The 23,421-nt window shown below is 40.4% G+C and overlaps 1 protein-coding gene across 2 annotated transcripts in view; it reads left to right on the forward strand.

Moving 5' to 3' along the window:
• The window catches only part of LOC126253204 (inositol polyphosphate-5-phosphatase A), a 373,218-nt gene extending 351,006 nt beyond the window's left edge, over nt 1-22,212 (forward strand). The window contains exon 15 of one of the 2 annotated variants that reach the window (XM_049954379.1): nt 17,849-22,212. In XM_049954379.1, the coding sequence (XP_049810336.1) occupies nt 17,849-18,000 (152 nt within the window). In that variant the 3' untranslated portion in view covers nt 18,001-22,212. The remainder of the gene's footprint in view (nt 1-17,848) is intronic. The other variant, XM_049954380.1, reaches the window with a different exon arrangement.
• Nucleotides 22,213-23,421: the final 1,209 nt, after the last annotated feature.

Genomic DNA, 23,421 nt, shown 5'->3' on the forward strand with positions numbered 1-23,421 from the left:
GCATCCTATCATGGTTGCCAAATGTAATGGACCATGTGGGGTTTTAGTATGATATGTTCTGTTCCTTGTTCAAATCTCTCACCCAGTTGTTATGTGTGCCAACTTTTACCTTACAAATGTCTTGCAGTCACCATTCTTGAAGTTATTCACTGTAATGGCAATGCTATGCAGTGTCACTAGACTATAAAGTGAGACTTCTTCAGCTTTCGTAGTGGGTGGGTGCTGAAAGGGAGCTCCAATCTATTCAAGCTACTAAAATGACATAGTTACTTTCACGGTAATTCTTCTGTATTGTTAGTGTAATGTTTTCACTGTACAGCTCCATTTACAATTGAGGGAGAAACAGATCTCTCTTAACTGGTAGCTCAACATGTATTGATTTGACAGTTCTGAATTATAGTTTTCATGTATTTTTCAATTGTTCTGACACTGTTATCGCCCATGATCTTTGCTCCATGACTCCCACGGCACTGCCAAACTGTGGCGCCAAAGCGTAACCAGCCCTCCCCCACAGGTGGAGAGGCCCACTTGCCATTGTGCCTTGTCGATGTTCTGAGCTGATGTCTTTTACACTCTAACTGCACATATGGCAAACCAGACCTCTCACTTTGGGATGCTTCACACTTACAACTACCTAAATAATGTTTCTGCTTTCCAGGATCATCATTTGTTGGCCTGAATGGTTAGGAGTGGAACACGCCATTTCATAGAATAGACATGTTAGACCACAAAGCACAGTTGTGTCTGTCCATTCCCTATGATTTTCAATATTTTTATTAGGTTTTTTCAGGTTAAATGTTTTCAAACCACAGAGTTGCCAAGTAACTATAAACACAGCTGCAAAAAATTAATGGATAAACAAAAAAGGTATCATGACTAGCACTGAGGGTAAAAATTAAGATAAATTTGGACTCTTACATCAAAACGTCAGAAGACTGTAATTAAAAAAAGGTGTGCTTCTCATATCACATTTGAAAATTGAGAAATCAAAAAGTATTTCTGCAAATGTATTATGCAAAACAGAACAGTATTTGGAATTCACAGAATTGGACACATGCAACTAGATGGTTACAAGTTAAACCACATACCAAAAATGTGAAGCACTTAGAAGAAGAGGAGAAGACAAAACTAAATTTCACAGGTTAGAGTATATCCAATTTTATTTCAATGATAACAAAATCAAGTCAAATTTACAAAGCTGGAGCCCATTATTTTATCAATATGATGTTGCACACCTGCTGGCCTGGATGCATGCATTGATTCAGTTGGAAAGGGTGTCATAAAGCGACTGTAACCTCTCCTGGTGCAATCTGGCTCACAGCTGTTGTAGCTGGTCCCTTATATCCTGGATAGAGTTGACGTCATAGTTGATTCCATACAAGTTCAATTGGTAACAGCGTAGGGGATATCACTGGCCACAGAAGTATGTCAACATCAAGCAGACACTTCACAGCAACATGTGCGATGTTTTGAGGAGCATTGTGCTGCTGAAAAATGGCACCACAATACTGTTGCATCAGGATAATACAGGAAGATGTAGGATATCAGTGACACACCATTGTGCCATCAGAATTGCCTCAATCACTGCCAGTTGTTATCTGAAGCCATACTCAATGGCTCCCCACACCATGATATCAGGAGTAACACCATTGAGCGTCTTCAAAACATTGGGATCTCTCTCCAGATCATCACCATACTTGCCAACTATGCTCACCTAGAGTACTGCAGAACTGTGATTCATAGTTGAACATAATGTGATACCATTCTACAGCAGTCCATGCTTCCTGGTCATGGCACCACTTCATTTCAGCTGTTTGTGTTGTAATGTTAACAGTTGCTTACGCGTGGGACAGTAGTTCCCTTGTCCGGTTGCTGTTAGTCTCTGACTAATGGTGCGAAATGACACATAATATTGTAAGGAGTCCATTACTTGTTCTCAGGCAATGGCACAGATGTGAAGGGTTTATGATGTGCCAGGTGCATAACATGATGATCTCCCTTGTTGTGGTTAGACACTGTCGACCAGAACCTTGACAACAAGTATGCCTGCCCTCACATTCCCATCATGTTTAACATGAGGCTACTCTCATGTCTGAATGCCTAAGACATCTGGAGTTTGCAAGATTTGACAAGTCAGCCAAATAAAGACCCACAGTGATGTCCATTTCAAACTCTGTCAGGTGGTGATGAGGCTTCCTCGCATGAGTACATGGCATCCTCCATGTCCTTCACATCGATCTCTCAACATCTGACTCTGTTCACCCCTCTTATATACCCTATCGGGCCTGGTCACAATACTATACATAACAACACTAATGCCCTCTGGTAGCTGTTCTACCTGTCACAGAGAATTGCAACTCTAATCATTTATATACCACCGGATAACATGTACAAGTATGAAGTTACCCTGACACACAAAAATATCTTCTGGATGCTTCAGTTTTTTTTTTGTCAGGCAGTGTATATTCACATTACTATAGGTGTAATCTAAGGAAAAGTTGAGTAGCAATATACAAATAGGAAAGCTCACCCATTTCGGCCATGGATGGGCCAGTCAGAGTCAACTGACCACCATGTCATCCATCAGCCATTGGCATCATTTGGATGTGATATGGAGGGGTATGTGATCAGAACACCACTCTCCCAGCTACTGTTGGATTAGCAGACCTGGAGCCACTACCGCTCCAGGTAGTAGTTCCTTAATTATCATCATGAGGCTGAGTGGAACCTGTCCCAGTCCTCTCACCCAGGAAAAATCCCTGGCAGTACTGGGAATTGACCCGGATCGCCCACATGACAGCCAACTATACTGACCTCCTGGCTACAGAGACGGATTATATACACAAAATGTAGAATAAATTTTAGGCCATAGGTCTAAATGAGTACTGCATTGAATAACTCTTATTAGAGTGCTGTGATTTAGTAAGAGTTTTGATAATATACAAGATAGCATGTAAGCGTAGGCTTCCGCGGCCGTTGTCTTCTTCAATAAAACGCTGGCCGAAATGTTGGCGCATTTTAAATTATGACGATGCGGTCTGATACCCTGAAGAATTTTATACAAGATAGCATATTTAACAGTATTCAAGACCCCATCCCCCCCCCCTACAAACCCCCCCCCCCCTCACACACACACACACACACACACACAGGAAATCTTTTAAACTTCATTAGGCTGTTAGAGACATTATTAATAAGACTGCAGGGAAGAGAGGGCTTTATTTAATGTAACAGAATAGCTTTACTCAATACTATAAGAAATACTACAATATTCTTCACCATGTTATAAAAATACTAAAATCTGCCCACTATACGCAAAAAATTCAAAATGTAATTTGGATCATTATTAGGCACGAAACCAATACAGCTTGGCAAGGCAAATGCTCTTTGATTCTGTGATAATAATTAGAAGGCAGTTGAAATCACTGGCTACTAAATTTCATTCAATTCTTCATAACATTAACTGAAATGATTTTTAACATTACATTATTCATAGTCATTGGCAGTTCAAACATATGGTGAGACTGGAACCCCTCAGGAAAATGGCCACATGGCATAATAATAATCACCTTATGCAGAATGTGTACCTGTGTTCCTTATTCAACATTTTGAAGAGGCTGTTCTGGTAACAATGAGAGAGCAGGGTGAACCAGGTGCAGACTGGAACAAACAATGCATATCATGTGGCCCCAGAGGTCGTAACTGCATCATTACACTGAATGACAGAGAAAGCTGAGAAGAGCAGCCACGCTCATGAAATGTCAACAAAACCCACAATCTACAGCACTGTCCGCAGAACGGATCATGGCCCCTTGATTCTGAGTCGAATGGAGGGCTTGATCTAATGACTTCAAAGGTTCTGTGTCAAGCTAGGCTGTGACTTTGTTGACATGTGCCACAGGGTTAAGAACTGTAGATTCCCCCTAAATCCACCAAGGTAGAAACTGAAGCTGCATGTGAGATTGTTTGGGCAAGACTCAGTATCAGAGATGGCCATAAAATGATTATTGGACCCTTCTGTTGCCCACCAGACTCATCTCCTGATGTAACCGAAAACCTCAGAGAAAACCTCAGTTCACTCTGTCATAAAGTAATCATCGATGGAGACTTTAATCATCCAGCAATTAATTGAGAAAATAACAGTTTTGTTAGTGGTGGGCATGATAAGACATCGTGTGAAACTGTACTAAATACCTTCTCTGAAAATTCTACATCTACATTCATACTCCGCAAACCACCCAATGGTGTGTGGCGGAGGGCACTTTACATGCCACTGTCATTACCTCCCTTTCCTGTTCCAGTTGAGTATAGTTCGTGGGAAGAATGACTACCGGAAAGCCTCCATGCACGCTCGAATCACTCTAATTTTACATTTGTGATCTCCTCGGGATATATAAGTAGGGGGAAGCAATATATTCGACACCTCATCCAGAAATGCACCCTCTCGAATACTGGACAGCAAGCTACACCGCGATGCAGAGCGCCTCACTTGCGGAGTCTGCCACTTGAGTTTGCTAAACATCTCCGTAACGCTATCACGCTTACCAAATAACCCTGTGACGAAACGTGCCGCTCTTCTTTGGATCTTCTCTATCTCCTCTATCAACCCGACCTGGTACGGATCCCACACTGATGAGCAGTACTCAAGTATAGATCGAATAAGTGTTTTGTAAGCCACCTCCTTTGTTGATGGACTACATTTTCTAAGGACTGTCCCAGTGAATCTCAACCTGACACCCCCTTACCAACAATTAATTTTATATGATCATTCCACTTCAAATTGTTCCGTACGCATACTCCCAGATATTTTACAGAAGTAACTGCTACCAGTGTTTGTTCCACTATCATATAATCATACAATAAAGGATCCTTCTTTCTATGTATTCGCAATACATTACATTTGTATATGTTAAGGGTCAGCCCTGCACCAAGTGCCTATCCGCTGCAGATCTTCCAGCATTTCGCAGCAATTTTTTAATGCTGCAACTTCTCTGTATACTACAGCATCATCCACGAAAAGCCGCATGGAACTTCCGACACTATCTACTAGGTCATTTATATATATTGTGAAAAGCAATGGTCCCATAACACTCCCCTGTGGCACGTCAGAGGTTACTTTAATGTCTGTAGACATCTCTCCATTGATAACAACATGCTGTGTTCTGTCTGCTAAAAACTCTTCAATCCAGCCACACAGCTGGTCTGATATTCCGTAGGCTCTTACTTTGTTTATCAGGTGACAGTGCAGAACTGTATCGAACACCTTCCAGAAGTCAAGGAAAAATGGCATCTACCTGGGAGCCTGTATCTAATATTTTCTGGGTCTCATGGACAAATAAAGTGAGTTGGGTCTCACACGATTGCTGTTTCCGGAATCCATGTTGATTCCTAAAGAGTGGATTCTGGGTTCCCAGAAATGACATGATATGCAAGCAAAAAACATGTTCTAAAATTCTACAACAGATCGATTTCAAAGATATAGGCCTATAGTTTTGTGCATCTGCTCGATGACCCTTCTTGAAAACTGGAACTACCTGTGCTCTTTTCCAATCATTTGGAACCTTCCGTTCCTCTAGAGACTTGCGGTACACGGCTGTTAGAAGGGGGGCAAGTTCTTTCGCGTACTCTGTGTAGAATCGAATTGGTATCCCATCAGGTCTAGTGGACTTTCCTCTGTTGAGTGATTTCAGTTGCTTTTCTATTCCTTGGACACTTATTTCAATGTCAGCCATTTTTTCGTTCATGCGAGGATTTAGAGAAGGAACTGCAGCGCAGTCTTCCTCTGTGAAACAGCTTTGGAAAAAGGTGTTAGAACCGACTCATGGAGATAACATCTTGGACCTACTGATAACAAACAGACCCAAACTTTTCGACTCTGTAAGTGCAGAACAGGGAATCAGTGATCATAAGGCCATTGCAGCATCCCTGAATGTGGAAGTTAATAGGAATATAAAAAAAAGGGGAGGAAGGTTTATCTGTTTAGCAAGAGTAATAGAAGGCAGATTTCAGACTACCTAACAGATCAAAATGAAAATTTCTATTCCGACACTGACAATGTTGAGTGTTTATGGCAAAAGTTCAAGGCAATTGTAAAATGCGTTTTAGACAGGTACGTGCCAAGAAAAAATGTGAGGGATGGGAAAAACCCACCGTGGTTCAGCAACAAAGTTAGGAAACTACTGCGATAGCAAAGAGAGCTTCACTCCAAGTGTAAACGCTGCCAAAACCTCTCAGACAAACAGAAGCTAAACGATGTCAAAGTTAGCATATGGAGGGCTATGCGTGAAGCGTTCAGTGAATTCGAAAGTAAAATTCTATGTACCGACTTGACAGAAAATCATAGGAAGATCTGGTCTTACGTTAAATCAGTAAGTGGCTCGAAACAGCATATCCAGACACTCCAGGATGATGATGGCATTGAAACAGAGGATGACACGCGTAAAGCTGAAATACTAAACACCTTTTTCCAAAGCTGTTGCACAGAGGGAGACCGCACTGCAGTTCCTTCTCTAAATCCTCGCGCAAACAAAAAAATGGCTGACATCGAAATAAGTGTCCAAGGAATAGAAAAGCAACTGGAATCACTCAACAGAGGAAAGTCCACTGGACCTGACGGGATACCAATTCGATTCTACACAGAGTACGCGAAAGAACTTGCCCCCCCTCTAACAGCCATGTACCACAAGTCTCTAGAGGAACGGAAGGTTCCAAATGATTGGAAAAGAGCACAGGTAGTCCCAGTCTTCAAGAAGGGTCATCGAGCAGATGCGCAAAACTATAGACCTATATCTCTGACGTCGATCTGTTGTAGAATTTTAGAACATGTTTTTTGCTCGAGTATCATGTCGTTTTTGGAAACCCAGAATCTACTCTAGGAATCAACATGGATTCCGGAAACAGCAATCGTGTGAGACCCAACTCGCTTTATTTGTTCATGAGACCCAGAAAATATTAGATACTGGCTCCCAGGTAGATGCTATTCTCCTTGACTTCCGGAAGGCGTTCGACACAGTTCCGCACTGTCGCCTGATAAACAAAGTTAAGAGCCTACAGAATATCAGACCAGCTGTGTGGCTGGATTGAAGAGTTTATAGCAAACAGAACACAGCATGTTGTTATCAATGGAGAGACGTCTACAGACTTTAAAGTAACCTCTGGTGTGCCACAGTGGAGTGTTATGGGACCATTGCTTTTCACAATATATATAAATGACCTAGTAGATAGTGTTGGAAGTTCCATGTGGCTTTTCGTGGATGATGCTGTAGTATACAGAGAAGTTGCTACATTAGAAAATTGCTGCGAAATGCTGGAAGATCTGCAGCGGATAGGCACTTGGTGCAGGGCTGACCCTTAACATATACAAATGTAATGTATTGCGAATACATAGAAAGAAGGATCCTTTATTGTATGATTATATGATAGCAGAACAAACACTGGTAGCAGTTACTTCTGTAAAATATCTGGGAGTATGCGTGCGGAACGATTTGAAGTGGAATGATCATATAAAATTAATTGTTGGTAAGGCAGGTACCAGGTTGAGATTCATTGGGAGAGTCCTTAGAAAATGTAGTCTGTCAACAAAGGAGGTGGCTTACAAAACACTCGTTCGACCTATACTTGAGTATTGCTCATCAGTGTGGGATCCGTATCAGATCGGGTTGACAGAGGAGAGAGAGAAGATCCAAAGAAGAGCGGCGCGTTTCGTCACAGGGTTATTTGGTAAGCGTGATAGCGTTACGGAGATGTTTAGCAAACTCAAGTGGCAGACTCTGCAAGAGAGGCACTCTGCATCGTGGTGTAGCTTGCTGTCCAGGTTTCGAGAAGGTGCGTTTCTGGATGAGGTATCGAATATATTGCTTCCCCCTACTTATACCTCCCGAGGAGATCACGAATGTAAAATTAGATATATTCGAGCGCGCACGGAGGCTTTCAGACAGTCGTTCTTCCTGCGAACCATATGCGACTGGAACAGAAAAGGGAGGTAATGACAGTGGCATGTAAAGTGCCCTCCGCCACACACCGTTGGGTGGCTTGCGGAGTATAAATGTAGATGTAGAATTCAGCTTTACACGTGTCATCCTCTGTTTCAATGCCATTATCATCGCAGAGTGTCTGGAAATGCTGTTTTGATCCACTTACTGATTTAATGGAAGACCAGAACTTCCTAGGATTTTCTGTCAAGTCGGTACATAGAATTTTACTTTCGAATTCACTGAATGCTTCACACATTGCCCTCCTTATGATAACTTTGACATTGTTTAGCTTCTGTTTGTCTGAGAGGTTTTGGCTGCATTGAAGCTCTCTTTGCTTTCACGGTAGTTTCCTAACTTTGTTGTTGAACCACAGTGGGTTTTACTTAGAATAGATATTTAAGAACTCCACTCATGGTGGAAATACATTGAATCTAATGGCAACAAATAGACCTGACCTCTCTGAGGATGTCCACATCGAAACTGATATCAGTGACGATGATGTGGTTATGGCAACAATGATTACCAAAGTAAAAAAGAACAACTAAAACAAGAAGAGATATATGTCTGTTCAGTAAACTTGATAAAAAATCAGTAGTGTCATATTTCAATGAGGAAGTTGAAACTTTCAGCATAGGGCAGCAGCATCTAGAGGAACTCTGGCTCAAGTTTAAAAGAATAGTTGATCATGCATTGGATAGATATGTACCCAGTAGAACAATTCATAATGGTAGGGAATCCCCATAGTATACAGTCACTGTAAAGAAACTTGTAACAAAACAGAGATTACTGCATAATAAGTGTAAAACAAAGCACAGGGCTGTAGACAGGCAGATGCTGAATGAAATGCATTTGGCTGAATGAAATGCATTTGGCTGTCAAGAGAGCAAAGTCTGAAGCCTTTAATTACTAGCAGAATATTGTCACAGAACACAAAGAAATTCTGGTTGTATGTAAAGGATGTTAGTGGCACCAAAGTTAGTGTCCAGCCCTAGCGAATGAGACAGGAACTGAAACTGAACGTAGCAAAGAAAAAGTTGAAATGCTTAACTCCATTTTCAAATGTTCCCCTTGCAAAGGAAAACCCAGGAGAATTGCCCCAATTTTAATCCTTGTACCACTGAAAAGATGAGTAAAATAAGTATAGGTGTCAGTGATGTTGAGAAATAACTGGAATCGTTAAAATAGAACAAAGCTCCAGGCCCAGGTGAAATCCCTGTCAGATTCTATAATGAATTTGCAACTGAATTAGTCTCTCTTCTAACTATAATCTATTGTAGATCCCTCAAATAAAAAGCCATGCCCAGTTCTTGGAAAAGCGCAGGGTCTACAAGAACGGTAGCAGAAGTGATCCACAAAACTACCATCCAATGTCCTTGACATTGATTTGTTGTAGAATCTTAGAACATTTTCTGAGCTCAAACATAATGAGGTATCTTGAACAGAATGACCTCCTCCGTGCCAACCAGCATGGATTATGAAAACACTGACAATTTGAAACCCAACTCGCACTTTTCTCACATGACTTGCTCTAAATGTTCAAAAATGTAAAATTTTGCTCTCCACAATATGAAAAAAAAAAACATAGTATCTTATTAAAATTACCAAATATACAGCAAACAGTCACAAAATCATGTTTTATTTATTAACTTTTGCAAATCGATTTCAAGTGATTAACTGCCATCATCGGTGCTTTCAACCAATATGTACCCTGATTAGTTATACTGTCTTAAGCAGAGGTCAAACATAAAGTGAGTCACTTTTGGAATCAGCCAACTCATGCAAATACCTGGGTGTAACACTTTGTAGGGATATGAAATGGAATGATCACATAGGTTCAGTTTTGGGTAAAGCAGGTGGCAGACTTTGGTTTGTTGGTAGATTATTCAGAAAGTGCAATCAGTCTATGAAGGATATTGCTTACAAATCTCTAGTGTGAACAGTTCCTAGATTATTGCTCAAGTGTAAGGGATCCATACCAATAGGCCTAACAAGGGATATTGCAAGCATACAGAGAAGACCAGCGCAAATGGTCACAGATTTATTTAATCCATGGGAGAGTGTCACAGAGATACTGAAGGAACTGAACTGGAAGACTCTTGAAGATAGTCATAAACTATCCTGAGAAAGTCTACTAACAAAGCTTCAAGAACTAGCTTTAAATATTATTCTAGGAATATACTACAACCCCCTATGCCTCACTCACATAGACATCATGAGGATAAGAATAATTACTGCACACAAAAAAGCATTCAAACAATCTTTCTTCCTGCGCTCCATACATGAATGTGAGGTGGATGTTCGGGTCAGTTACACCAAACAACACCTTATTAACAGTAGTTCATTTATTCACCTCTTTACATAAGCAAGAACTGGCTTGGCGAAAGAAAGCAAAGATAATCTTAGCTTAGCGTCCAAAGACGATGCTCGGAGTCTAGAGAAAAACGTATATCGATGCCGATGCAAGGGGGGGGGGGGGGGGGGGGAGACCAAGGCGTCAGCAAGGGTGGTCCCTGGGAGTCAGACCATGGTCAGCTCGACAGCGTCTTCGGGGAGCTGCGTTGGTAGATAACGTGAAGGAAGTTTTGGCCACCGAACCTGGAAGTCGTTGAAGTGCGCCGGTTGTCATACTGGGCATGCTGGTCGTGCGGCGACAGGTGGGCCGGCGGTTTGCGAGTGCAACGGAGTGATGACAAAGATGTCTCTGGTGGGCATGGCGAACACACGAAGTATGTCCAGGTCGACATCGGGCGAGAGGGGAGCACATTTCACCAGCTGGCAGGGAATGGCGGAGGTTGTGTCATGAGCATAGGATGAAGGGAAACACATGACGAACAGTATATCATCGCATAGTATTATAGAGATGTCGTGGATAATGTCCGGAGGAACAGGCACAAACACCTCGAGCGAGGGCACGTTCAGGATGGGGGGGCGTGAGAAACATCGACAGGGTGACGCAGGCGATGAGGGAGAAAAAGTTCAAAGTTCGAAAACGCGTGCTAGTCAGTGGAAAGCTCGATGTATGATCAGAGCCATAGCCACCTGTGTTCCAGGGTGACGCAGGCGATGAGGGAGAAAAAGTTCAAAGTTCGAAAACGCGTGCTAGTCAGTGGTAAGCTCGATGTACGATCAGAGCCATAGCCACCTGTGTTCCAGGGTGGCTGCGGAGGTGCAGGCTGTCCAGAAGCGCAGTGCGGAAAATGATGTCGGACAGAATGTGTGAATGTTCACTGTTCATAGTCACTCCAGTCAAAACGGTGTGCAGATAAGGTGTCTGTCGTGGCACAAAACACTGAGGCATAGCAGTGGGACGGAGATGGAGGTCAGGCACAGATAACAAGCTATTGTTCCTATTGCAGGCCGAGGTATCGAAGCAGGAAGGCATGTGCTGATGCTGAACCGAGGCAGGCACAGGCGTGATCGGATGCTGAGGAGGTTGACCTGTGAAAAAAGCAGTTCCGGCCACGTGGCAGGAATCCGCGTGGTACTGCACGGATTATGGCGTGGCAAATTGTTGTCCTGGCGGTGGTAGGTTGTTCAACAAAGCATTTGCAGAAATTGGCATTGGTCCCGCACTGCATCTGCAAGAGGTAACCGCACCATCGATGAGGAAGGGCACATGTGGTGGGAACAAAGGCATCTGATAGCCGAAGTCATGCACACTCCTAACCTCACATATTGTTGCAGGCTCGAAAACGTCCAGCGAAATCGGTGTAATCGTCGAGTGAGAAGCATCGTGTTACAGTCCTGGCATGTGTACATCGCCCGCAACATGATGCATGTCGATCACAAAATCCGGCATTAGGCCGAAGTCATTGTTCGAATGTTGTGTTGATGTAATACATACAAAAATAACTGACATGGAGGCTGCGGACACAGTAAAACGGCGAAAACGGAAGACGTTACAACTCAGGGTCACCAGTGATGTGGATGCTTGGGTCAGTTACACCAAACAACACCTTATTAACAGTAGTTCATTGATTCACCTCTTTACACCAAGCAAGGCTTACAAAGAACTAGCTTGGCAGAAGAGAGCAAAGATAATCTTAGCTTAGCATCCAAAGACGATGCTCGGAGTCTAGAGAAAACACATATCAATGCTGGTGTCGGCCTCATCGGCGCCACAAATGGAACAGGAAGAAACTCTAATAACTGGTACAGTGGGATATAACCTCTGTCAAGCACATCACAATGGTTTGCAGAGCATAGTTGCAGATGTCAATAGATGAGGTCAGAAGCCCTACCCTGGTAACTGACTTTGTGTACAGCCCACACAAGAGTTGCTTAGATTAGGCATTTCTTCATTCAGAGCCAATAATGAAGCTGTGTAAGACAACAAAGTATTAGCATAACACAGATGGGACTATTAAAATCCTGGTAATCAGTTGCCAGGGTGTTAGCACCAAAGTCCCAGGTTTGAAGTAAGTCTAAAAGCAGTGAAGCTCACATATTGTTAAGTACAGAAAGCTGGATAAAACCTGAAGTTAATGGTACTGAGGTTTCAGATGTAAATTTAAGTGTATGCTGATAGACAGGTTGATGGGAAATGAACATGGTATATTTGTAGCAGTATAAGAGAAACTCAAATCCACTGAGATAGAGATTGTTGGGGCAAAACCCAGTATCACCATTGGGCATAAACTTAGTGTTCGGTCCTTCTACTGGCCTCTAGGGTCATCCCCGGATATAATCAAAATGTTGAGACAAAACCTCAGCTCACTAATATTTATGTTCCCCAGTCATAATGTCATCATTGTAAAGAAACTTATTCATTCAACAACAGAGTGGGATAATTAAAGTTTTGTAAGTAGTGGGTATGATAAGACATCTTGCAAAACCCAATACTTTTTCTGAAACCTGCTTAGAATAGACAGTTCAGAACCTTACTTATCTCAGAAATAAATCAAATCTTAAGGTGTCTAATAAGTCTGAGCTCTTTGAAGAAATTCACATTGAAATTGGTGTCGGTGAACACGAGGCAGTTGCATGATTACCAAAGTAAATGCAACATGCACACACAACTGCAGTGCAGACTCAGGCAACTGGTTTCAGTTGCCTGAGACTGCAGTCATGTGTGCGAGTTGTGTTTGTGTGCGCTCGCGCGCGGGTGTGTGTGTGTGTGTGTGCGTGTGTGTGTGTGTGTGTGTGTGTGTGTGTGTGTGAAATTCCAATACACTTGACTACTCAGTTAATTGAGATTAAATAAAATTAATAATCAGATACTCTGGAAGCGAAGATCAACATATCTCAATCAGAGTTATTTCTCACCTTTGGGGCAAGTGAGTAAAATTATGCTGTATTTATGCTCAATTCTTTATGCTTTGGTGACCACTATCTCAATCTGAGTTACTTCTCACCTTTGTGGCAGGTAAGAAAATTGTGTTGTATTTAGTTTCATTTTTGTATGACACTACCATAGAGAAATGTTTTACTTCAGAACCTAGCACTGATAACAGATAACAATATGCATAATTAGGAATCAGATTTCTGTCAGAGAACTCTGAATTTGTACTTATACATCAGTACATACACTCATTTTCAGTGGTTGATTTGTAAGAAAGTGTGAATACAACATTTGTTTCATATATATCTGCTAGCGCTTTCGTTTGGTAAGTCACATCATATATATATATATATATATATATATATATATATATATATATATATATATATATATATATGGTTATAATAGAGGGAAACATTCCACGTAGGAAAAATATATCTAAAAACAAAGATGATGTGACTTACCGAATGAAAGTGCTGGCAGGTCAACAGACACACAAACAAACACAAACATACACACAAAATTCAAGCTTTCGCAACAAACTGTTGCCTCATCAGGAAAGAGGGAAGGAGAGGGAAAGACGAAAGGATGTGGGTTTTAAGGGGGAGGGTAAGGAGTCATTCCAATCCCGGGAGCGGAAAGACTTACCTTAGGGGGAAAAAAGGACGGGTATATTCTCGCACACACACACGTATCCATCCACACATATACAGACACAAGCAGACATATTTAAAGTCTTTAAAGTCTTTAAACAAAGTTTGTGTGTCTATCGACCTGCCAGCGCTTTCGTTCGGTAAGTCACATCATCTTTGTTTCTTTTTAAAATATATATATATATATATATATATATATATATATATATATATATGATGTGACTTACCAAATGAAAGGATGTGGGTTTTAAGGGAGAGGGTAAGGAGTCATTCCAATCCCGGGAGCGGAAAGACTTACCTTAGGGGGAAAAAAGGACGGGTATACACTCGCGCACACACACACACATATCCATCCACACATATACAGCCACAAGCAGACATATTTAAAGACAAAGAGTTTGGGCAGAGATGTCAGTCGAGGCAGAAGTGCAGAGGCAAAGATGTTGTTGAATGACAGGTGAGGTATGAGTGGCGGCAACTTGAAATTAGCGGAGATTGAGGCCTGGTGGATAACGGGAAGAGAGGATATATTGAAGAGCAAGTTCCCATCTCCGGAGTTCGGATAGGTTGGTGTTAGTGGGAAGTATCCAGATAACCCGGACGGTGTAACACTGTGCCAAGATGTGCTGGCCGTGCAGCAAGGCATGTTTAGCCACAGGGTGATCCTCATTACCAACAAACACTGTCTGCCTGTGTCCATTCATGCGAATGGACAGTTTGTTGCTGGTCATTCCCACATAGAATGCATCACAGTGTAGGCAGGTCAGTTGGTAGATCACGTGGGTGCTTTCACACGTGGCTCTGCCTTTGATCGTGTACACCTTCCGGGTTACAGGACTGGAGTAGGTGGTGGTGGGAGGGTGCATGGGACAGGTTTTACACCTGGGGCGGTTACAAGGGTAGGAGCCAGAGGGTAGGGAAGGTGGTTTGGGGATTTCATAGGGATGAACTAAGAGGTTACGAAGGTTAGGTGGACGGCAGAAAGACACTCTTGGTGGAGTGGGGAGGATTTCATGAAGGATGGATCTCATTTCAGGGCAGGATTTGAGGAAGTCGTATCCCTGCTGGAGAGTCACATTCAGAATCTGATCCAGTCCCGGAAAGTATCCTGTCACAAGTGGGGCACTTTTGTGGTTCTTCTGTGGGAGGTTCTGGGTTTGAGAGGATGAGGAAGTGGCTCTGGTTATTTGCTTCTGTACCAGGTCGGGAGGGTAGTTGCGGGATGCGAAAGCTGTTGTCAGGTTGTTGGTGTAATGGTTCAGGGATTCCGGACTGGAGCAGATTCGTTTGCCACGAAGACCTAGGCTGTAGGGAAGGGACCGTTTGATGTGGAATGGGTGGCAGCTGTCGTAATGGAGGTACTGTTGCTTGTTGGTGGGTTTGATGTGGACGGACGTGTGAAGCTGGCCATTGGACAGGTGGAGGTCAACATCAAGGAAAGTGGCATGGGATTTGGAGTAGGACCAGGTGAATCTGATGGAACCAAAGGAGTTGAGGTTGGAGAGGAAATTCTGGAGTTCTTCTTCACTGTGAGTCCTAATCATGAAGATGTCATCAATAAATCTGTACCAAACTTTGGGTTGGCAGGCCTGGGTAACCAAGAAGGCTTCCTCTAAGCGACCCATGAATAGTTTGGCGTATGAGGGGGCCATCCTGGTACCCATGGCTGTTCCCTTTAATTGTTGGTATGTCTGACCTTCAAAAGTGAAAAAGTTGTGGGTCAGGATGAAGCTGGCTAAGGTGATGAGGAAAGAGGTTTTAGGTAGTGTGGCAGGTGATCGGCGTGAAAGGAAATGCTCCATCGCAGCAAGGCCCTGGACGTGCGGAATATTTGTGTATAAGGAAGTGGCATCAATGGTTACAAGGATGGTTTCCGGGGGTAACAAATTGGGTAAGGATTCCAGGCGTTCGAGAAAGTGGTTGGTGTCTTTGATGAAGGATGGGAGACTGCATGTAATGGGTTGAAGGTGTTGATCTACGTAGGCAGAGATACGTTCTGTGGGGGCTTGGTAACCAGCTACAATGGGGCGGCCGGGATGATTGGGTTTGTGGATTTTAGGAAGAAGGTAGAAGGTAGGGGTGCGGGGTGTCGGTGGGGTCAGGAGGTTGATGGAGTCAGGTGAAAGGTTTTGCAGGGGGCCTTAGGTTCTGAGGATTCCTTGAAGCTCCGCCTGGACATCGGGAATGGGGTTACCTTGGCAAACTTTGTATGTGGTGTTGTCTGAAAGCTGACGCAGTCCCTCAGCCACATACTCCCGACGATCAAGTACCACGGTCGTGGAACCCTTTTCCGCCGGAAGAATGACGATGGATCGGTCAGCCTTCAGATCACGGATAGCATGGGCTTCAGCAGTGGTGATGTTGGGAGTAGGATTAAGGTTTTTTAAGAAGGATTGAGATGCAAGGCTGGAAGTCAGAAATTCCTGGAAGGTTTGGAGAGGGTGATTTTGAGGAAGAGGAGGTGGGTCCCGCTGCGACAGAGGACGGAACTGTTCCAGGCAGGGTTCAATTTGGATGGTGTCTTGGGGAGTTGGATCATTAGGAGTAGGATTAGGATCATTTTTCTTCGTGGCAAAGTGATATTTCCAGCAGAGAGTACGAGTGTAGGACAGTAAATCTTTGACGAGGGCTGTTTGGTTGAATCTGGGAGTGGGCCTTTGGATAGGACAGAGGTTTCGGATTGGGAGAGAGGTTTGGAGGAAAGGTTAACTACTGAATTGGGGTGTTGTGGTTCCAGATTGTGTTGATTGGAATTTTGAGGTTTTGGAGGGAGTGGAGCTGGAAGTGGGAGATTGAGTAGATGGGAGAGACTGGGTTTGTGTGCAATGAGAGGAGGTTGAGGTTTGCTGGAAAGGTTGTGAAGGGTGAGTGAGTTGCCTTTCCGGAGGTGGGAAACCAGGAGATTGGATAGTTTTTTGAGGTGGAGGGTGGCATGCTGTTCTAATTTACTGTTGGCCTGTAGGAGGATGCTCAGAACAGCCGGTGTGGATGTGGGAGAGGAAAGATTAAGGACTTTTATTAAGGATAGGAGTTGACGGGTGTGTTCATTGGCTGAGTTGATGTGTAGGTGAAGGATTAGGTGGGTGAGGGCAATGGATTGTTCGTTTTGGAACTGGTATAGGGACTGATGGAAAGAGGGGTTGCAGCCAGAGACCATATGTCTGCTTGTGTCTGTATATGTGTGGATGGATATGTGTGTGTGTGCGAGTGTAAACCCATCCTTTTTTTCCCCCTAAGGTAAGTCTTTCCGCTCCCGGGATTGGAATGACTCCTTACCCTCTCCCTTAAAACCCACATCCTTTTGTCTTTCCCTCTCTTTCCCTCTTTCCTGATGAGGCAACAGTTTGTTGCGAAAGCTTGAATTTTGTGTGTATGTTTGTGTTTGTTTGTGTGTCTATCGACGTGCCAGCGCTTTCGTTTGGTAAGTCACATCATCTTTGTTTATATATATATATATATATATATATATATATATATATATATATATATATATATATATATATTGGCATGGCGTAACAGTGCATACCATCACAAATCAAGCATTCCTCATTTTTTAATATTGTAGAGGACAAAATAAATATTTTTCAAATTGATTTCAGTAACAATGATACAAGAAGCAATTTTTACTAAAGAAATAAGTTGTATATTCTGGTTTATGCCATAGAACATTAATTGACTGATATTTCACTTAGACCTCTAAGAATTTTTTTCTTCCAAATTTGAATTCATAAGTGAGTAATGGTATTATCAAATGTGTATATCTGGAACTTCTGTTTCTTTCCAAATTAGTTATATAATAAGCTTTTAATTTCAAATGTGCATTTCACAGATTTAAATTACATTTATTTACGACAATGTTTTTTTCTTTTTCTACCGCACCTTTGTATTTAATGTGTTCTTACTTCTTTACACTCCACACTGTAAATTTTTTTCTTGTTTAGGATCAAGCTTTGTGTCCTGGGACAATGATGGTGGAAGTCTTTCAAATCACAAACGGTCGGATGAAGTCACAGAAAATACCACAGTTACACGTTACATCTATATCAAGCATTCTGATTTACCAGTTCGAATATTCAAGGAAACATCAGTGTGAACATATCAACTATTACATTCCTTTTACAACAGATCCTTCTCCTGACTTATCACTTCTGGATGTAAACCAAAGAAACCCATGTTAGCATACTTCTTTCTTTTAGAGCAACTATGTTAGTTAATACTTAATTTGAAACATACTAAATATTCTAGTCAAATTAGGATGGTAAGTCTGAAGTGTAAGTAAAGCTCCAGTCAGTCATATGCCAGCAACAATAATTAAAAAGTGAAAACACAGATCTACATTATGGATCTGCCCTGCCTTGACATAATGCAATCTTAGATACATGAATGCCATATGTGCAAACCATAAAACTGAAAAGACAAGATAGTACCTGAATTCATCTTTAAGTGTCAGTGTTTTTGGAAAGCACATATAGTATTTGATTTTCTGTGATGTAATTAAACTTATGATCATACAATGAAGTCTTTCATGACTGGATGTCTCAGCTATTGGTAAATCTTCTAGGTTATATGGCTCTGGCCCATGAAACTTTTCTTTTCTTAATATTTCAACCAGAGTTGAGCTGAACATCTTCAGGATTCCTACTCATTCCACTGAGTCAGCAAGTCTTGCCAGAATGAGAAGCATCTCTGAAGATGTTCAGTGCAATTCTGGATGAAGACGAAATGTTAGGAAAATTGCAAATAATCAGTGTGTGATTGAAAATATCTGCTTCAGTTGTAACTTTGTTTTATTATAAACATGACTGATTTTGGGAAAATTATATTCACATTTTCATGTGTACAAATTTAGTAGTCAGTTGCAAGGTAGTCACGTGCTGTAGACAACAGGCTGAACTGTGGAACAGGTGGATGTGGTGGTGTGGTACCACTTCACAGCCACCACTAAATTTGTGCAACTGAAGATGGGAATATAATTTTCTTGAAATCAGTCATGTTTAAATTGAAACAAAGTTGCAACTGAAGTATTTTCAATCTCACCGTGCATCCCTGTTGCAGGTGTTCCCTTAACAAAATCCTATGCAAATAATCAGGTTGTGAATAACATCAGAAACAAATGTTCAATATCCATAGCAAACACGTTATGCCCAACCACTAACATATAGAAATTACTGTAAATGGGAGATATAATTTTACACTAGCACTTTCTTGTACAGTCCTGCACTTCAGTGCTCTGTGAAGAGTGAAGTGCTGAAAATATTCATTTCACTTCTAACACAATGTAAGATTCACTTTTTAATGGAAAAAGTGGTTTATATGTTGACAGGAAACTGAAAACATATTCAACAGTGTGCCACTTTGTATACAGTTCTTTTAACTAAGAAATCTGCAATAAACATTCTTTTTTAGGTATCATAAGGGATGCAAAAAAACAGCATGAGAGCCAGCATTGTATGATTTCAACAGCCTGTTTCTTCATAAATTCTCAATATTTCACTTTATATTAATTTAAGATGTTTTTCTGTATCTTACATTCCTGCAGAGATTACAAGGGGTTCCATTTTCTGATTATTCCCACATTTTTTCTGCAAATCTTCCTTAGTGTAAACCACACTTGAATCTGTTATCGGTGCCTCATTTATTTCATTTGCATTCTTTGGTTTATTCATATCTGTTCATTTACTTAGTTGAGATGATTGGTGTCCTGATTTTTTCCAAATTCTAAATGTGTTATGCTTTCTACTCATTCATTAGCCTATGATAGTTTATTTTATCTCATTATTTTGTTTCCTTATGCCTCAGTGATGTCTCTCAGATACAATGCACATATTCATTTCTCAGTTTTTCCTTCAGCATTAATACTAGTATTTATAAAACATGAATGTCGTATATGGCACTTCATGTAAAATATATCTTCGAGAAACGTCTCTGATACTGCCATGGACTTCTTTTGCCCTAAAAAAAGTGTTATTATACACTATTGTGTTTGTTTATTTATTTTAATTTTGCTGCTCTTCTTTGTTAAACACACTGAAACAATTTTGGACATATATAGTTCTTACAATCTGTAAATAACAGTTATAACATCAATAGCAGTTTGTTACATCCTTAGTTCCTGCAATGATTTATTCATGAAACATCTGTTTACATTACTCCTCGGGTTATGATAAGCTTAATATAGTCATAGTAGCAGACAGTGCTTTTTGTGGCAGTACTTATTACTTATACTTGTTCTTACTCTATGTCCCCGTAGGATGGAAATTGTATTATTACTGTCTTTTTTATAGCTTTAAAATACTTTGAAGATGTAAACAGGTGAGAAATGTGAATGAGATATTATGGAAATGGTATGTAACACTAAACATAATCAGAACATTCTATTTAATAATAAATCCAAAAATTAAAGCTTGTAATATTACCATAGCAAATTTATTGTAAAATAATTGTTGTTTGTTGTTTCTTTGCAATGCATTTACAATGTATGAGGATAATTTTCTTCCTTGCACCCAGAAGTAATAACTTAGTTCTGTTATAAATAAAGTGTTTAGCATATATGTCACTAGTTAAAATATGTAAGAAATCAGGATTAAGAAAAAAATATAATTGTTGAAGACGTGAACCGTAATATTTCAGGTTTCAGACATTAAAGAGCAGGCTAGTCTCTAGTATTGTAAGCAATTATTGTTATAGGCTGTTAATCATTTCTAATTTGTTATGTGTAGAATAAGTTTTTTTGTGTAACTTAAAGGAAATGTATCTAGTCAGACAAATAGTCAAAATGCTTTTCAGCATGTTTACATGTTTGTGTCAGGGAAAAAAATTGTTGTACCATTTTTGTTGTGGGACTGTCCATCTTATTAGTGTCTATAATAGAGTAGAATCTCCTGTTATTAGTGTCTTTGGTTTAGCTATGTGGCTTATATACCAAGACAAATTTTGTATTTTCATTCTCAAACTATGTACAAAATTTCTGTAAGATGCCTGGGCATTTAATATTGCTTAAGTTACAGAACAATAATTCTTTGCTTTTGTTTCTGCATTTTTTTAAAAACATAACAGTTTAATTTTCTAGTTCAAGCAAGTGATAAGACTTTTTGTATTGATTATAAAATTATCTTTGTTCTACAACTTTCACAAGAGTTTTTAATCACTGCTTGTATGTGTTCATGATAGAGTCTTAGAAATCATTTGATGGCAAAGCTATCAGATAAGATTTTAATTTTGATGAGACAGTACAGAGAGAAACAAATTCTCTGGCTGCAGTTAGTAGTTTTACACAGTAACTAAATCCCAAAGGAAGATTTGTTTATAATCATCACTTCGGTTAAATTAAGGTCTTTCATGGCCATTTTTCTTTTCATGGTACAAATTCAGTCACTGACTTATTTGATTGGTATTTTATAGGATACAATAGTAAACTCTAATGAAATCACACACTAGGAGATAGGGTTGGAGGATACAGAAGCAAGCACTGCAGAGAAGTAGTAAAATACCTCCTGAGGTCAAAAGAGGGGGGGGGGGGGGGTACAAAGGATGTAATGATTCATATTTATAACTTATAACTTGCATTTGTTAACACATTTCTACCTTTTTTCCTGGCGGGATTGATGTCTGCTGGCCCTTTACAAATTCCTAATAGGTAACATGTGATTTTGTGCATAAAACTTTTGTTAAAGGAGAAATGTGAATATTTTGTTGCCTTAAAGCCTTTTCAACAGTTTGTGGTGACTAACTGAAGCATTTATTTCCAATCTTCATCTTTAATGTGCTGCCCTGGACTGTAACATTTCATAATCCATTTTGTCACTGAGAGCTAAATAATACAAATAATGCTACTGTGCATTCAATTTATATGCTACAAACCAATATTTTGCTGTCCACTGTTATATAGCAGACTCATATAGTGAAACATTGTGTATTATACTGCATTTGTATGTGTAGTTAGTGAGCAATCTCAGTGTACACAGTGAACCAGTGTGTACTTGCTTGTGGTTTCTATATGTGAATGAGTTTCATTGGAAAATTAACAATAATACAGAAAAATAGTCATTCAGGATGGAGACAAACAAGAAAACTTCTGTTTTTGTTATTAGCAGTAAATCATTTCCATATGCATTTATGGCTAAGTGTGCATGTTATCTTAAATTTTAGTATTCATGCTTCTTAAGAAATCTTTCTTTCTTATTAACAAACATATATTCATATATATAAAGCTGTACAAGATATTAGTGTCTTTTCTCTTATGCAACTCTGGTCTGAAACCATAATTTAAATTTCTTTATTTCTAATATTGTCTTACATGATTTCTTGGTTACTACTGTCTGTCATTAAACACATGCTCAAAGCAATAAATAAAGATTGAACAATATATAAAATAAATCATCACAAGCTTAGTTAATCAAAAATCAATGTTTCCTGGAAAATTTTAAGTGTATAAGCTCTCGTGTAACATGGAATTTTGCTACAGAGTCTTGAAAACTTAGTGTTATTTTTTCTCATTTATTGCTGTGTTTTCTTTGTGCTAGATAACACATTACACACATAGTCAAATAAAAGTAAAAAGGACTCCTGCTTATTTGTTAACAGCCAACAGAAGATTAACAAATAGTGTCACAAATGCTTTCAGAACCAAACCAAATGTTCCTTCAAAGGGGGGGGGGGGGGGGAGTGAGAGGAGAGAGAGAGTTAGGAGTTAGGAGAAAAGGATTACCACCATTTGCAGTTACTTTCCTCCACTTCTTACAGATTTTTAAAGAAATTAGATTCAATACAGGATTTCTTTAATTCTTTTGTTTTTCAGAATTATCTGATTAGTTAATACAGACTTTTGCAAAGTAATCTGTATTTGCATCTCATAAAACAACATTTATTCCACTTTTCTAATGTTTACGTGGAGCAAAGTTTCCCTGCACTGGGGATGCCTTGCACCAGATGTCTAAATTACAGTAAAGATAAGGATTCCAGAGGTCTGGAACAATGTTTACCCACAGAACTGAAGGAAAGCAGAAACAAATTTTATTACCAGGTTACAACTGGAAGATTTAACAGAAAATGTAGTCAACTTTGCCGGCTATTAGCTCTAATATCCATCAAGCTCTGGCACAGAGAAAAAAAGCCACACTTCCTAAAAACCCAGAATCCTAAACCTCTCACCTGGTTCAGATTCATTGATGACATCTTTGTTATCTGGATTGAAGCTGGGGATACCCTATTCACATTCCTCCAGAACCTCAACAACCTCTCCCTCATTTGCTTCATCTGGTTCTACTCAAGCCAACAAGCCACCTTCCTAAATGTTGACCTCCAGTGGCCAAGCAGTTCTAGGTGCTTCAGTCCGAACTGCGCTGCTGCTACAGTCTGTAATGCACCACTTTCTCGGGGGGACAAATATTAATTATTATCAGTAGTAGTATATTAAGCTACAAATTATCATTTTAAACCTGTGTGGTCTCCCTGGTGTGCCTAGTCGACCACCAGTTCCTGTCATGCTGTTCACTCTAACAACAGAGTACATACA

The sequence above is a fragment of the Schistocerca nitens genome, chromosome 4 (genome assembly GCF_023898315.1).
Source record: "Schistocerca nitens isolate TAMUIC-IGC-003100 chromosome 4, iqSchNite1.1, whole genome shotgun sequence".
Taxonomy (NCBI): domain Eukaryota; kingdom Metazoa; phylum Arthropoda; class Insecta; order Orthoptera; family Acrididae; genus Schistocerca; species Schistocerca nitens.